At 38.8% G+C, this 16,679-nt stretch overlaps 1 protein-coding gene across 1 annotated transcript; it reads left to right on the top strand.

Moving 5' to 3' along the window:
* Nucleotides 1–9,536: 9,536 nt before the first annotated feature.
* LOC101554713 (olfactory receptor 14J1-like) lies at nt 9,537–10,505 on the top strand. Its single transcript, XM_004622050.3, has one exon. The coding sequence runs from the start codon at nt 9,540–9,542 to the stop codon at nt 10,503–10,505; it is 966 nt and encodes a 321-aa protein (XP_004622107.3). The 5' UTR covers nt 9,537–9,539.
* The last annotated feature ends 6,174 nt before the right edge of the window (nt 10,506–16,679 follow it).

Consider the following 16,679-nt stretch of genomic DNA (forward strand, 5'->3'; position numbering starts at 1 on the left):
TTCTGTTTTAAGTATTTTCTTTTCCTGTTTTGTACAGAGAGAGTACTGTTTGTTCTGTAAGGCGGGGATCGTGGGTATTCACGGAGAGGAAGTTCCCTCAATCTCCAACCTCATGAGATGGTGGAAGGGCACCACCAGGCGCACAGCCAGTGGCTTAATTTGAGTCAACATGGGAAATTTCACCCAGCCCGGACACAGACAGGATTGACAGAATAAAAATAATAAAACATATCTTTTGATTTTAAAATGACTGATTTTAGCACCCAGTGAGACTACAGACCCTCTATTCCCAGCATTAGACTGCACAGTTCCTCCCTGCAACGGCCACCTGTGCAAGACCTTTGCAAGCCCTCCAGCTTTCCAATCACATTCTTGTTCAATGAACTATCCCGCTGACATCAAATTGAAACTCAACGTGCAAATCTTTCCAACTCACTCATATTCAGTGACCCGATTCCCAAATCAAACCTCTGCGGTGAAAACCCCTGGAGCTGCGATTTAACTTTTGAAATCAAACATAAAACACCAGGGGAGAATCTGTCATGGAATATAGTTGAATGAGGTCGATAGTGGGGAATCCCGGGAGCATCTCGGGAATCCACAGACTCGCTTCTTGGGTTTTGAGTCTCCCACGCTCACGCTGCTGTTCACTCATCAACTGCCTGTCATGGAATGATCCTGCGCTTTTCGTTCTTGGCTTTGTCATCACTATGCCTTATCTGTCAGGCATGTAGAATATTCATGGGGTTCACAGCCCTCGGCCCCCATCTGTGCTTACTAAGCTGTCCTAGAGCCTCCAAGGAGGTTGTTCCCTTTCAGGAACAGCTGGGTACCCCTCTACCCTCTCTTTCATGCCTATTTTTGCCCTCAGATTATTAGCATATTTTGTCAGTATATTAACAATTTTTTTGGTTTGGTTTGGGGGCCTGGGAATTTTCAATATTTATTCCTGGCATTTCTCAGAGGTTACTTTTGGTGGTACTCAGGGATCAGCACCTGTCAGCTTCATGCAAGGCAAATGCCCTCCCTGCTGTTTTCTCTAATCAAGTAAGTCATATATTTCACCTCTCTGTTTGCATGGTGAATGCATGAGCCTGTCGAAAAGCTGATCTGAGATGAAGAGATACTACAGCAGGGAGGCTTGCTCGTGTCGGACTCAGGTTGAATCCCTCGCATCCCATATGTTCCCCAGGTATCACCAGGTCTGGTGAAAATCAAAACAAATCATAATGCATAAAGGAAAATGAGAGAGAAAGAAGAAAAGCACATGCCATAGAGTCAGGCTGGGGGCAGGGGTGCTGGGGGATGGGGAGAAGTGGGAAACAGGCATGTTTGGATGAAGTCAGCAATACTTCAGCTCTGCCTCTTCCATAGAGCATCACGACCTTCAGCAGCTTCTTCCTAGTCACCACTTGCTGCATAGTACATGTAGGAACATTCCCTCAGCCTCTATATGACCATGACTTTTCATAACGAACTTGGTCATATGACTACGTGTCTGTGTCCCATGTGAGATATACTGCACTTGCGAGTCTTGAGTGACCATCGTCCCTGACTCAAGAAACCGTCTTCACATTCCCCGGATTAGGGAGTTGACAGACAACTACACTTGCCCAACTTCTTATCTTAGACAAGTGTTTCAAAAAATTCTATTAAGCAGATTCCATCATGTCTTACAATCAACAGTACTCAGAATCCAAAGTCTCTGCATAGTTTCACCATGAGTGGGTTTCTTCTCCTTTTTGTTTTTCTGACAATCCTGAACTAAAAATCTTTTATTAGTCTTAGTATTCTTATTCTTCTTAGTCTTCTAATTATTGGCTTTGATTTTGCTTTCTGGGTCACACCCAGGAATGCACAGGGGTCACTCCTGGCTCATGCACTGAGGAATCACCCCTGGCAGTGCGCAGGGGACCATATGGGATGCTGGGATTTGAACCAGGGTCGGCCACGTGCAAGGCAAACACCCTACCCGCTGTGCTATCACTCCAGCCCCTCTAATTATTGGCTTTAACTGGCAACATGCTCATCATCACCACCACTTCCCTGGATGACAGTCTCCAGTCCCCCATGTATTTCTTCCTGAAGCATCTCTCCTTGCTGGATCTCTGCTATATTCCCGTGACAGTGCCGAGATTCATTTACAACTCTTTCAGGTATAGCAGAAATATTTCCCTCTGGATTGCTTTGGTTACCTGTGGTTCTGCTGAGGTGTCTATGTTCACGTTGATGTCTTATGATTGCTACGGAGCCATCTGCCTTCCACTGCACTATGATGTCATCAGGGATGTCAGAACCTGTGTCCAGGGGGTCACCGGTGTCTGGGTCAGTGGGACCATCTCTGGAGTCATGCATACGGCAGTTACTTATCCCATTCACTTCTGTGCCCCCCGCATCATTCACCAGTTCTTCTGTGACATCCTCCAAGTCCTCCTGCTCTAGTCGGTTTGTGGGTGAGATTGATGTGACCATATCCACAACTTCGGTGGCACTTCTCTGTTCTGTCTTTATTGAATTCTCTTCTCTGCTGAGGATGCCATTGACTGAGGCCAAGCTAAAGTCTTTTTCACTTGTCTCCCCCAACTCACTGCTATCATTCTTTTTTTAACGTATGGACTTTTGAATTTTTAAACCCTCCTTCTGAATCTCCAACTTTTTGGACATTTTGCTCATTATTTTGTATACAGCTGTTTCACCAACATTCAACCCATTATTCTATTGCCTGAGAAATAAAGGCATAAAGTTAGCACTGAAAAACGTTTTTCAAAGAAGACAAGAAACACTTCTATTTATTCTCAATTAGGCAATACGTTCAACATACAATGAACAATATATTAGACAATAGATTGAAACTCATTTTGAATGATGTTTACGGTTATTGAAATCTTTATGTTTACGTGCTCAAAGTAAAACATTGAGACATAAAACAGAAACTAAAACATTGAGAAAATAAAACCGGACTACATAAAATTACTCTTCTATATAAAAACTACATAAAAATACTCTTGTGAATATTTTAAATTTTGCTAAACGATGTGAAAATAGTGTAAAATTCACAATGTTTATGACATCAACTTAATTTTGTTTTCCTAGTAATTTATGCTATGTTAACAAAATAGTGGATATAAGATTCATAGCTGAGTGTCCCAGTTACACTGAATTTTTTGCATATCTGGTTGCAAAGAGTTGATGAAACATTTTGATTTTCAGTGTCATTAGCCATTCAGAGCCCAGTAATTTTCTATCAATTCCCTGATCAGACCCCAATCACACATGTTGAAGTCACCTTGAAAAACTTCAATATCCCATTTGTTTTGCCATCACAAGGAACAAATATTTAAAGAAAAGAATAATCTGGATGCCCTCAGAAATGCAGGTTTTTTATTTTTTTTATGGACTGTGATTTACAGGTGATATCCAAGAGGTCTACAATGTTCCAGCCCCAATCGCACCTGACCAGGATAACTGTAATGCTGAAAGATTTTGTCATTTAGAAGATGGGGGAGATATAGCATGTAAGGAATAAAATATTCAGATAAGTTAAATTTAATATTAGAGATATATTTTAAAAATTTTAAATCTTCAATTCTAATAATAAATAAGGCAACGTAAGATTTTCTACAATCAGTTTTTGAAAGGTGTTAAATTCTTTATTTTTACTCTTATTTAATCTGCAATTTATGCTTCATGATCTGACAAGTTGTGTACCTAAATTTAATTCCAATCTGATTTTTTTTTTTTTTTTTATGCTTTATGGGTCACACCTGGCGAGGCACAGGGGTTACTCCTGGCTCATGTACTCAGGAATTACCCTGGAGGTGCTTGGGGAAGAATGTGGGATTCTGGGAATCGAGCCCAGGTCGGCAGCGTGCAAGGCAAATGCCCCCCCCCTCCCCAGATCCTCTAATCTGATTCTTTGAGAAAACATCTTCCCTGCCATTGTCTCATATTATGACAGCTACAGATTTCTTTTATTATTTACTGAAAAATATTAACCCTCCAAGATCAGGAACACAAAAGTATGTATGGTTTAAAAACATTATGGAAGCTTTGTCTCTATTTTTTTGTTCTTGAGAAAGATGTATTTATTGGCAGCTGCTTAGAATATAGTTTAAACGTGAAAAAGTACGTAGTAATCATTTTTGTCTTATTTAGAGTAATAATTATGAAAAACTCACATGTGTGAAATATAGCACTGCACTGCACTGTTGTCCCGTTGTTCATTGATTTGCTCAAGTGGGCACCATTGTGAGACTTGTTGTTACTGATTTTGGCATATCAAATATGCCACAGGTAGCTTGGCAGGCTCTGCCTGTGTGGGTGGGATACTCTCTGTCGCTTGCCTGTTGAGCTATCAGAGAGGGATGGAGGAATCAAACCTGGGTCGGCTGCATGCCAGGCAAATGCCCTACCTGCTGTGCTAAATATCTGGTTAGGATAACGATATGAATATGACACTATATTAATTTGACTAGAATAATTCACATCGCAATACGAATTACTTGCTATTTTATTTATTACTTTTCTAATTCTAAATTGATCTTAAGCAATGTTAATTTTACTATCATTCAACATTTTTTCTTTCTTTTTTTGTTTAACATCCAACATTTTTATATTAGCAAATATTATGTTAGCAATATTATATTCTCAAATATTATAATAGCAAATATTATAAATATCTATATATTGTTTTAATAGTTTTTGATTCCTTCTTTACTCAGAGAGAGTTTCAAGTGGTATTTAATCTCATCAGATTGGGATATAACTTTTGCTTTGTTGATCAATATATATTTCTAGAACCCTTTTAAATAAAGAGGACTCTATTAGGCATTGCATTTGAATCAAATTATAAATTAAATGACTCTTTAGTCAAATAGATTCAGCTCAATGAAGCTTTTTGAATGTTCTGAATTTAGAGCACAAGTGATGATGGTTTTCTATCATTTGATCCAATAAACATGCAGCAATAATCTTAATAGATTGGTGTGATCATTATATCAACTCAACAGGAAAATAACTTACAAGAAATCTAAATATGATTGTTAATTTGGTCTCTAGGGAACTTACAAGGAGCTGTAAATACGCAGGGCGCCCAGGAACCCTCCCTCGCCAAAGGGACCTCAGACCTACCCTCGCGAGGCCAAAGAATTGAAACAGACTTACTGTTCTGTTCTCCACAGACCGTATTTTGCTGAAAGGGACTGAGTTACAGGTCCAGGGACTTTCATCTCATGTCAAGTGCAGACACTGGCAGCTTATCCATATGTTGAGGGAAGAAGTTCCTGAACATCTTCTGGTGATTTTCTTAGGTTCCAGAAAGGTAAGATAAGCTGTATCTTACAGTAGAGATAAGGAGAATTAAATACCAATAATGACAGATGGTTTTCAATGTGTAAAATAAACCAGACATTTTCTTCACTTGAAACACTTGTAAGAAACGACATAATTTCAGATTATTTTAATGAAAAATGAAATCTTGGAATGAAAACTGAAAATTCCTTCCATAACAGAAACATTGTGTATACTCCAGTCTCACCTCTCTAGAAAATACTTATTAAAGTTTATTGAAATTTATTTTATGAACTTCTATTTTTTATTTCTATAAATGTGTCCAAGATGATTTATTTTTTTAATTTATTTTATTGAATCACCATGTGGAAACTTACAAAGTTCTCAGGCTTATGTCTCAGTTATACAATGCTCAAATACCCATCCTTTCACCAGTCCCCATATTCCACCACGGAAAAAAAAAACAGTATACCTCCCACCCCTCAACCCTCCAACCCCCCACGCCCCCTGCATAACTGATAAATTTCACTTCCTTTTCCCTTTACCTTGACTACATTCCATATTTAAACACAAAACTCACTATTGTTGTTGGATTTTCAACAGAGAACTCACTATTCTTATTGGAGTTTATCCCCCAAGAGTAAGCACCTATTGACAAGGAAACATTTGACAATTAGTTTTCCACTAATAAGAATGAAGAGATATAAAACCTGAACTGCGGCTGCATGATTTAGAATTTCTGTATTTTAGAAATTAAGTCCAGGGAGATGTCCAAGATGATTTATTGCATTCATATTCTAACACCAACCCCACCATAATTACACCTTCCCACCACAAATATTTTCAATTTTCTCAGCTATCACCCACATAGCCCCAGTAGCAGGCCTGAAATAATTTATTTTATATTGCTTAATTTGAATAGTTTGCTAAAAGTGATCCAAAAAAGATTTCCTTAGGGAAAGTGTGTGAGGATTGTTGTATCTCTCCAGGAGCTACTAAGCCCTTTTATAAGAGTTTTCTAGCATGTAGATAGAGGTTAAGGCTTGAGTGTCAATGTTTTAATTGAGGTTGGTTGCCTTCTCCTTTGCATACACCAATGTGGTGTGCTAGTCCTGGTATATCAGTGTTGGAGAGTTTCAGATGTCAAGTGGGTGCGCACAGGAATTCTTAAATTTTGGGTGGGGTCATACAGCTGCAGTTAAATTTTTAACAGGATGGTGACTTTGGGGTCCAGAAGCATCTCTGCAGCTTGTTGATCTCTTTCAAGATTTAGTTATGAGTCTCTGGATCATGGCCGGTGAATGAGCTTATATGGCACTGGAGACAGTTCATGAGCACAACGGCTAGACTCCCAGAAGAACCGGGAGATGGGGGAAGTCACCCATCCTGACTCTGTGAGAGCCTAGAGGAAAGTCCTTTTTTGGGTGACTCACACACAAATACATACAAATACATACCCTCCCCGCATCCCCCACTCCCAGCCAAATCACTCAGATAATGAACAAAGCCTTTCAAAGAGGTATGGCTTGCTGTGTGGTGGGGATGACCTCTTCTGGCCCGTTTCCTTCCCACCAATCTCAGACCTGAGTATTCTACAAACAGCCAAGTCAATCACTACTGAATAGACAAACTTTCTCAGCACCAACTCCTAATTCATTTATTTGAGGTGATAGCACGGCTGGAGAGATAGCACAGCAGGTAGGGTGTTTGCCTAGCACAAGGCTGACCCGTGTTTGAGTCCTCCCTCCCTCTTGGAGAGCCCAGCAAGCTATAGAAAGTATCCCGCCCACATGGCAGGGCCTGGCAAACTACCGGTGGTATATTCAATATGCCAAAACAGTAACAACAGGTCTCACAATGGAGATGTTACTGGTGCCTGCTTGAGCAAATCGATGAACAAACAGAAGGACAGTGCTATTCTTATTTTGTTTTTGCTTTTGTTTTTTGTTTTTGCTTTTTGGGTCACAACTGGCGATGCACAGGGATTAATCCTGGCTGTGCACTCAGGAATAACTCCTGACAGTTGTCTGGGGACCATATGGGGTACTGGGAATCCAACCTGGGTTGGATGCATCCAAGGCAAATGTACAAAAGTTCAAACCCGCTGTACTATCCCCTGCTCTAGCCCTCGAGGCTTTTTTTTTAATTGAATCACCATAAGATACTTACAAGCTTTCATTTTTGGGTTATAATCACACAATGATCAAACACCCATCCCTCCACCATTGCATATTCCCCTCCACCAATATCTCCGGTTTACCCCCCTTTTCCCCCCCTCCCTCTGTGGCAGACAATATTCCCCATACTTTCTACTTTTGTGCATTATGGCTTGCAACATAGACACTCAGAGGTCATCATGTTTGGTCCATTATCTAGGAGGATTGCCCATAGCGAAGCTTATTCTTAAGGTTAACTTTGTAAAGCACAAAGTCAAACCATTTTATGTCTTACAGTTAGGATTAAAAATCTCTTAATCAGACTTAAGCATAATCATGCACTCACATTGAGAGGCACTTTGTGTCTTGTTCCCTGATGACCTTTAGTCTCTGCCAGTTCAACTCCTGTATAGATCCATATTTTGAGATCCTAAGGTATATATAATATAACCTAATACAAATAGTGGTCATGATCTCATGATAGAAAAAAGATCTCATCTGAACAGAATGACCACTCAATACCCCTACTTGTAACCACAATACCCAAAAGGAAAGAGAGATATCTAATTGGAATGCCCCGCAACAGAGTCGGGGTGGGGCAGGGGGGATGGGACTGGGGTGGGTGGAAGGGATGCTGGGTTAATAGGTGGTGGAGAATGGACAATGGTGGAGGGATGGGCTCTTAAACATTGCATGAGAGAAAAACAAGCACGAAAATGTGTGCATCTGTGACTGTACCCTCACTGTGACTCACTAATTAAAAAAATAAATAATTTTTTTAAAAATAAAAAAATAAAAATAAATAAATTAAAAAAATAAATAAAAATTTATCTGATGTAAAAAAAGGAAAAATTAAGGTTGATTTCTGAGCAAACTCTGAGCAACAAAAATGGAAGTAACCAAGTCAAATAAAAGCATATGTCTGTAAAAAAAAAGAAAGAAAAACGATCTCATTATAGAAAAAAGTTATAATTATATTTTTAGAGTCTTTTAATATTTATTTTATTAATTATCTAATTGCTTTTAAAATTTATCAATTTTGGATAATGTACTAATTTAAAATGAATCTAAAACTAAAATGTTTCATGTTCTATGATTAAAATGCTATTTAAATACAAGCTTACTTTGCTTATCATAAATTGCTTAAAAACGTGTTAAATAATTTGTTCTTTCATAGAGGTCATGCACAATTTGAGCTGAATACTTGTATGCATAAGTGACTACTTATTAAATTAGCAGCACTTATAATTTTATTCTATAAATCCTTATGATATTATAAGTTTTGGACACAAAACTATATCTATATCAATCTTAAAATTTGCTTAACTGTTTTTTAAATTTATTTTAGCAATATTAGTATATTTTAACGATACACTAGGGAAGGTGTCATTTTTTTTTTAATTTTCTACTGAGAAATTTGTCCAGATTAATTTATATGTTACTTTATGTTGAAGCTCTTGCCCAGATATGTCTGTGGTTCATACTTAGGGCCTGAAGACATGGTGCAGCAGGGGTCTGTGGTGTCAAAACCAAATAGAACTAGCCGGGCAGTCCTAGAGGTGTCCGGGGATGCAGCTGGCAAATATCAGGAGAGCCCAGGGGGCTGGGAGAGAAACTGTGTCAGGGAAAGAGAGCGCTAAGGGGTCAGAGCCTGCCTGGCAGGTAGAGGTGAGGATCAACAGGTGACATCACTTCCTGGTTCTCAGATCACACTTAAGCACAGAGCCTGGTGTGGCCCACCAGAACCACAGACATGGCCCCCAAAACAGTTAAGCAAAAAACAAAAAGCATACAAGCAACAAAAACAAAGGCATGAAACAGTTTGGAACAAGCATATGACCTAACCTCTATACTATGTAACTGACCATTACAAATTTTTTCTGTCATAAAATTGAAATGAAATGTTAGCATTTATTATTATCATAATCATGTTCATTCCTTTCATGGATATGAAGTAAATAAGTCAACCTGCATATCACTATATAAAACATCTCCCTATTAATAATCAAGTTCCCCACATATTTAAGGTTTTGATTGATGTTATTAAAACATCTATTTATGATCCTTCCTTGTTTTACAGCCAACAGCAGAACTATGACGAATTTCACCAGGAGTGGGTTTCTCCTCATGGGGTTTTCTGCCAAGCCTGAGCTAGAAATCTTCTATGCTTGTCTGTTCCTCGTTCTCTACTTGTTGGCTCTAACTGGCAACATGCTCATCATCACCACCACGTCCCTGGATGACAGTCTCCAGTCCCCCATGTATTTCTTCCTGAAGCATCTCTCCCTTCTGGATCTCTGCTACATTTCCGTGACTGTGCCGAGATTCATCTACAACTCTTTCATGCACAGTGGAAATATTTCCCTCTGGGAATGCATCGTGCAGTGCTTTGTTATCGCCCTCTGTGCTGTTGCCGAGATGGCCATGCTCACATTGATGTCCTATGACCGCTACGTGGCCATCTGCCTGCCCCTGCACTATGAAATCGTCATGGATGTCAGAACCTGTGTCCATGGGGTTGCCGGCGTGTGGGTCAGTGGGACCATCTCTGGAGTCATGCATGTGGCGGCTACTTTCTCCATCCACTTCTGTGGTCCCCGCATCATTCACCAGTTCTTCTGTGACATCCCCCAGATCCTCAGACTCTCCTGCTCCAATGAGTATCTGGGTGATTTGGGAGTCACTGCAATTGTGACTGTTCTATCATTTCTTTGTTTCCTATTTATTGGGTTCTCCTACGTGCACATATTCTCTTCAGTGCTGAGGATGCCATCTGCGGAGGGCAGAGCCAAGGCCTTTTCCACCTGCCTACCCCACCTTGTTGTTGTCATCTTGTTTCTTTCCACAGGTGTCTTCGAGTTTCTCAAGCCTCACTCTGAATCTCCAACTGCTTTGGACCTGTTCCTCACTATTATGTATACAGTAGTTCCCCCAACATTCAATCCAATCATCTATAGTCTGAGAAACAAAGCCATAAAATTAGCTCTGAGAAAGGTGTTTCAAAGAAAAGACGCACTTACTTCCATTCGTTCATTATTGGGAGACAATTTCAATATATAATTGCTAATATTTATATAGTTACTGATAATTTTTGTCTGCTTTTTTCCACACCTGCTGGTACTCTGGGCTTACTCCTGGCTTTGTGCTCAGGGATTTCTCCTTGGTGGGTTAGGGAGACCATATGGGTCTGGGATTCGAATCATTTTCAGCAGTATGCAAGGCCAAGCAGTATTCAAGGCAAGTGCCTTACCTGCCATACTCTCACTCTGGCCCCATAGATTAAAATTTATTTTTAAATGATGTTTTATGGTTGATGAAACCATTTTATGTATGTTCTATCTGGAATACTAAACAATCATAATTTGACCTACAGAAAAATGACTTGTGAATAATTTATTATCCTACAAAGTCAGATGTGAAAATAATGCAAATTTCACTATGTTTAAGACATCAACTTAATTTTGTTTCCCTAGTAATTTCTGTGATGATGGTGGAAAATAGTTAGATATACTGTTCACAGCTCGTTTTCCTAGACACACTGAAGTTTTAACAATATCCGATATTCAAAAGTTGATGAGATCAGTCTGATTCTAACATCACTTGCTGATCAGAGCTCCATTACATTCTACCTATCCATGTCGTATCCACCACACATGCTAAAGTTTCCCTAAGACGTCCCAAACACCATCTGCTATGCCTCTTCAGATTGATGGATTATGGTGCATTCATTCAAAAGGAATGAATATTTAAATAAGAAAATAGTTTAAGATAACTGCAGCTATTACACTTTTATTTTATATATTTATTTATAGCCACTGTCACTGTCACTGTCATCCCGTTGCTCATTGATTTGTTTGAGCAGGCACCAGGAACGTCTCTCATTGAGAGACTTATTGTTACCGTTTTTGGCATATCCAATACGCACTGGTAGCTTGCCAGGCTCTGCCATGTGGGCTCAATACTCTGGGTAGCTTGCTGGGCTCTCTGAGAGGGGCGGAGGAATTGAACTCTGGTTGGACGCGTGAAAGGGGAACGCCCAACCCCTGTGATATTGCTCCAGCCCTATTTTTAGCCATATTTATTTATTTGCAAAACTATTGACAATATACTCTCAGACCTACTATGTTCCAGCTTTAATCCTTCTACCTGTAAAAGCATAATACTGAAAATTTAGAAAATAGTCCCTAAAGAGTAATAGTCTATAAGGGATAATTTGATATTTAGGGAATATGAAGTTTTATTTTACATTTACTATATTGTACAATGTCAACATTTTATCTTCTTAATTATATATTTCATGATGTAAGCTTAATAAAATATAGACATTTATGCCACATATTTAATTTTCGTAAGATTGTTTCCCATTTCATGATGTGTTTTAATTTTCCTTATGCATATTATCTTATCATATGTAAATAGTGATATTTCATTGTCTTTTTCCAATTTGGATCTCAATGATTTATTTTTGATTTCTAAGACTGTGATGATTGCAGGATGATAGAGAAAATATTTTTGCTTTGTTGTTGATCTTGAGCAGAAATCTTTGAATCTTTTGCTATTAACTTGATAAAAGAACATGGCAGTAGATGAAAATATATGGAATATAGATCACATAAACATAGCTAGAGCTCTCCAGAATATGTACCTCAAAAGAATCATCAATTATTTGTTAATGGTGTGAAAATAAGTGATATCAAGGGAAATTAATAAACTTCATCAAATTAAAAATGGTTTCTATGTCAAAAAAAACCTTGAAAGCTAAAATTTAAAGACACCTTATTGAACATGAGAAGATATTTCACACAATAATTCAGAGAAATGCTAATACCCATTATATATAAGGCTACCAAAATTCTCAACTCTAAAGTACAAAAAGTTCAATTAAAAGTGGAGAAAAAGAAAAACAGACACTTCCCTAAAGAAGACAAACAGTAGACTCACAGATATGAGAAAGTGTTCTTTGTCTTCTGATATCAGGGAAATGGAAAAAATAAATAAATGAAAATGACAGTGTGATAACTTGTAAAAGCAGTAAGATTGGCATATACAAAATATATATTTAAAAGATTGGAATGGCCAGTGCTGTGAGAAAGGGATGCACGTTCACTGTTGGTTGGAATGTTTCCTGTTTCACTGTCTATGAAAAGCATTATGAATATTTCTCAAAAGAGTAAGAATAGACCTTCAATATGAGCAGTAATTCAACCTCCGGGCATCTACCCCTCCCAAAGGACAGCAACAAAAAGATTATGTAAAAACTAAGAACAACTATGCTCATTGCAAAGCTTAATATAATAGCCACGACTTGGCAGGTGCAATGAATGGATACAGATGAATGGATGCAAAAGTTATTGTATAGATAATGCAATACTGTGCAGTCATAGAACAGGTGAAATCACACAGTCGGCTGCTGTGTCGATGGAATTGGAAGATATGTTAAGTGAAATCAGGCAGAAAGTAAATGGCAAATATCACTTATCTGCGGTATACAGAAAGATAAACTAAGAATGTCGAGTAACATTGGATGGGATCAAACAATGACAAACCCTTGGCCTGCATTGCAAAAATCAGATTATCAGAGATTAAGGAAGAAGAAGTGGAGAAGTAAGATGTCAGGTCATGTAGGAAAAATGATGGAGAATCTTGGATACTTTGTTTGGATACATTGGTATCCAAAGTCCCAGTAACTTTGTCCATCAATGCTCTCAGGTTTAGCAGTACTATAATCATGCTAACAAATCTATAATATCAAATATTAAAATAAAGACTATGATATTTCTTTGCTTAATTTGCTTAAACTATGGATATTTACCCAATTTTAAATAAAAGTAGTAAAAAACAGGGGCATTATGCTAAGGTCAAATTATAAATTTAATTATAACCAGTCAATAAAATTAATTAACAAAATTAATTTGTCTCCTAGCATATTCTGTAATCAAAACACAACGCACGCCAGACTAGGAGGTGAGACATCTCTCTTTCTCGTTTTTTTTTCCCTTTCTGGGGGGAAGTGGCGTGGCGTCCGCCATATTATGAGGATTATAAGCAGGGATGAACTTGGTGGCATGAGAAGGAGAAAAAAAGACAGTTATTTACTTAAAACAGCAGGACCCTGGGCAGTCTCAGGCCAGGACCGATACTGGCTCGTGCTCCACCAAGATTCGACCTTGGCTGTCACAACGTCGGTGCAGCCGCTTTGCTGCTGATGGACCATGATCCGGAGGCCAGCTAGACTACGTTTGCTCCCAGAAACTGCTTGCAGCCATGTCTCTCGACTGTGAACTAAGCCATTGCCCCATACTGCCCCAGTAGGGGAAATTACACAATTTCTAACTTAAATCTCCCTGGACTTAATTACTAAAATACAGAAATCCTAAACCACGCGTCCGCAGTAGCGGCCTTCATATCTCTTCACTCTCAGCAATGGGAAACTAATTATCAAATGCTTCCTTGGCAGTAGGGCTTTTTTTGGGGGGGGGTGGGGAACTCCAACAACAAAATGAGTCTTGTGTTAAAATATGGAATGTAATCAAGGTAAAGAGAAAATGAAGTGAAATCTATCAGTTACACAGGCAGTGGTGGGGGAGTGAGGTGTGGGAGTTATACTGGGGATTTTGGTGGTGGAAAAGGGGCACTGGTGAAGGAACGGGTGGTCGAGCATTGTATAACTGAGACATAAGCCTTTGTAAAGGCTACATAAACTACATAAACTTTGTAACTTTCCACATGCTGAGTCAATAAAATAAATTTAAAAAAAACACAACTCATACTGTATTTAGATATGAGTCAATGAACACAAACAAAGCTATACTTACTGCAACTAGGTGAGGCAATTAAATCATTTCAAAAGAAAAAATGCATTTAAGAAAGCCCAATAGAGCTGCAAGTTTGGACCCCAAGGTATTGCACAGAATTGCCAATACCCAGAGCACCCAGGAACTCTGTTGCTGCCAATGGGATTTCACCTTTACCCCTAAATGGCCAAACAATTTAATGGATTTGTGTTATAGTCTCGAGTTCATATTTTAATGAAAGGAACTGAGTAGCAGAGATATGACTTTAACTTCAGTGTGAGCACGAGACTGGCAGCTTGTTCCTACGATGCACCGTCATACTGTTGCCCCATTGTTCATCGATTGGTCGAGCAGGCACAAGCACGTCTCTATTGTGAGACTTGTTACTGTTTTTGGCATATCAAATACGCCACGGGTAGCTGGCCAGTCTCTGCCCTGCAGGCGGGATATTCGAGGTAGCTTGCTGGGCTCTCCGAGAGGGATGGAGATATAGAACCGGGGACAGCCGCATGCAAGGCAAACACCCTACCCACTCTGCTATCACTCCAGCCCCTATGATGAGGTAAGAAATTTCTGAGTGTGCTCTGGTGAGTTTCTTTTGACAAAGATAGGATATAATGAAAAATGAAAAATGAAATACAAATAAACACAGATTTTCAGGCATAAATAGAATAATACCTTTACCTGAAATTTTAAACTAAAATTCAAATATTTACATTATTTTCATTGAAGAGAGGATTAGAAACTCCTTCCATCCACAAAATTTTGTGGAATAAAATGATCCCTTCCCTATCAGTACATTTAGTACGGTACCTTTCACTTAAATATACACTCAGTTGCACACCCACACAATGGTCAAACACCCTTAACCCTAGAATGAACAAATGTACCAAGAGATCAGCTTTGATTTGCGCTGAGAAACACCTCTGTGGGAAAAATTTGTCTACACTAATCTCAAACTTAAACACCCTTCCAACAGAGCAGTAGACATAACCATACACTCACAGTAAGAAATAATTACTTGTAATTGGTTATTCTTATACTCTATGCCAATACTATTCCTATCTCGGTATTGAGATCCTATCTATTTTGATATCCTAAGATGTATATATATCTTAGTTCTAAGAATGATCATGATTCCATTTCAGAAAAAAAGATTCAAAATTTATTTATAGAACATCCTGAAATATTTTTATGTAAGTAATTGTTCATCAATTTAAGGATTTCTCAATGGATTTTACTAGCAAACTAATTATAAATAGACAAAATATTCTTGACTAATGATTAGCCTGTTTCTTACTAGGTAGTTACAAAATCGATTTAACTAAAGACTGTTTTCCAGAGAGCACATATAAATATAACTGTACTATTTTATACTTAGGTGACATCACAATAATAATATTTAATATATAAATTTAAAATGATCCTTTATAAATTACTCTCTTTTATTGAGTGAAAATGATGTTCTATAACGCAGATATTTTCAATTGAAAGATGGAAAAAAATATTTTCAAGTTTTATTCAGTAATATTCTTATCTTTTAACAAGACCCTTTGGAGAGGCTGTTTTTTCAAGCTTTCAGAATGGGAAGTTAGGGTCGGAGGACAATTAACATGATGCTTTATGTTAGCCGCAGTGACTGTGAGCCTATTGGGGTTTGTATATAGGCACTACAAACACACACTGCTTTGAAATAGTATTTTTCTGGGGGGAAAGAGACAGCTCGGCAGGCTGAGCACAGGCTTTGCAGCAGGAAACTGGGGATCCTCCCTGCACTGCAGAGATCAACCTCGGAGCACAGAGTTATGAGTCATCCCCAAGCACTGCTGACCGACCACAAAATAAAAAAGACAAAATAGAACGTTTTTCTGGAGAAAAACATTCATTCCTCATTCTCCTTTGTTAACACTTTGGTTGTTTGCTGGTTTATTCACTCTAGAAATTTAGAACGAGTCCTTTACACCGTTTAACCTACCTCCTACCTTCCTTCTCTTTCTCTCAGATTATCAGAAAATTTTCCAGAGTCTAAGTTAGTTTTGCTCTTTGGTACTTTATTTCTACCGAGGAGTAAAACCAGCTACTAATTTTTTTCACCCCAAGAAAACAAACTGAGTGAGGAACAAAAGCATCAGAAACATTTGCCCTTAAGCAAGACAAAACTATAACCCTCCAGCATAGGCACTGTGTGGGTGTAGGGGTGTGTGACAGGGAGGCTGAGGAGAGTCTAGACGCCTATTCCCGAGCAGAGTATTGAGAGGAATGACACCACAGATGGAGAGGGCAGCTCCCTGCAGTTCTCGGGGCCTGCAGCCATTGCAGTGACTCACACACAGGGGCAGCTGCTCCATTCAGGGGCCTGAGGGGGAGGTGCTGCTGCACCCCCCAGTGCCAGGGAGCACTATGCCAGCCAGGAGTGCTCAGACACCAAAGGATAGAATTG

Source organism: Sorex araneus, chromosome 2, assembly GCF_027595985.1.
Source record: "Sorex araneus isolate mSorAra2 chromosome 2, mSorAra2.pri, whole genome shotgun sequence".
NCBI lineage: Eukaryota > Metazoa > Chordata > Mammalia > Eulipotyphla > Soricidae > Sorex > Sorex araneus.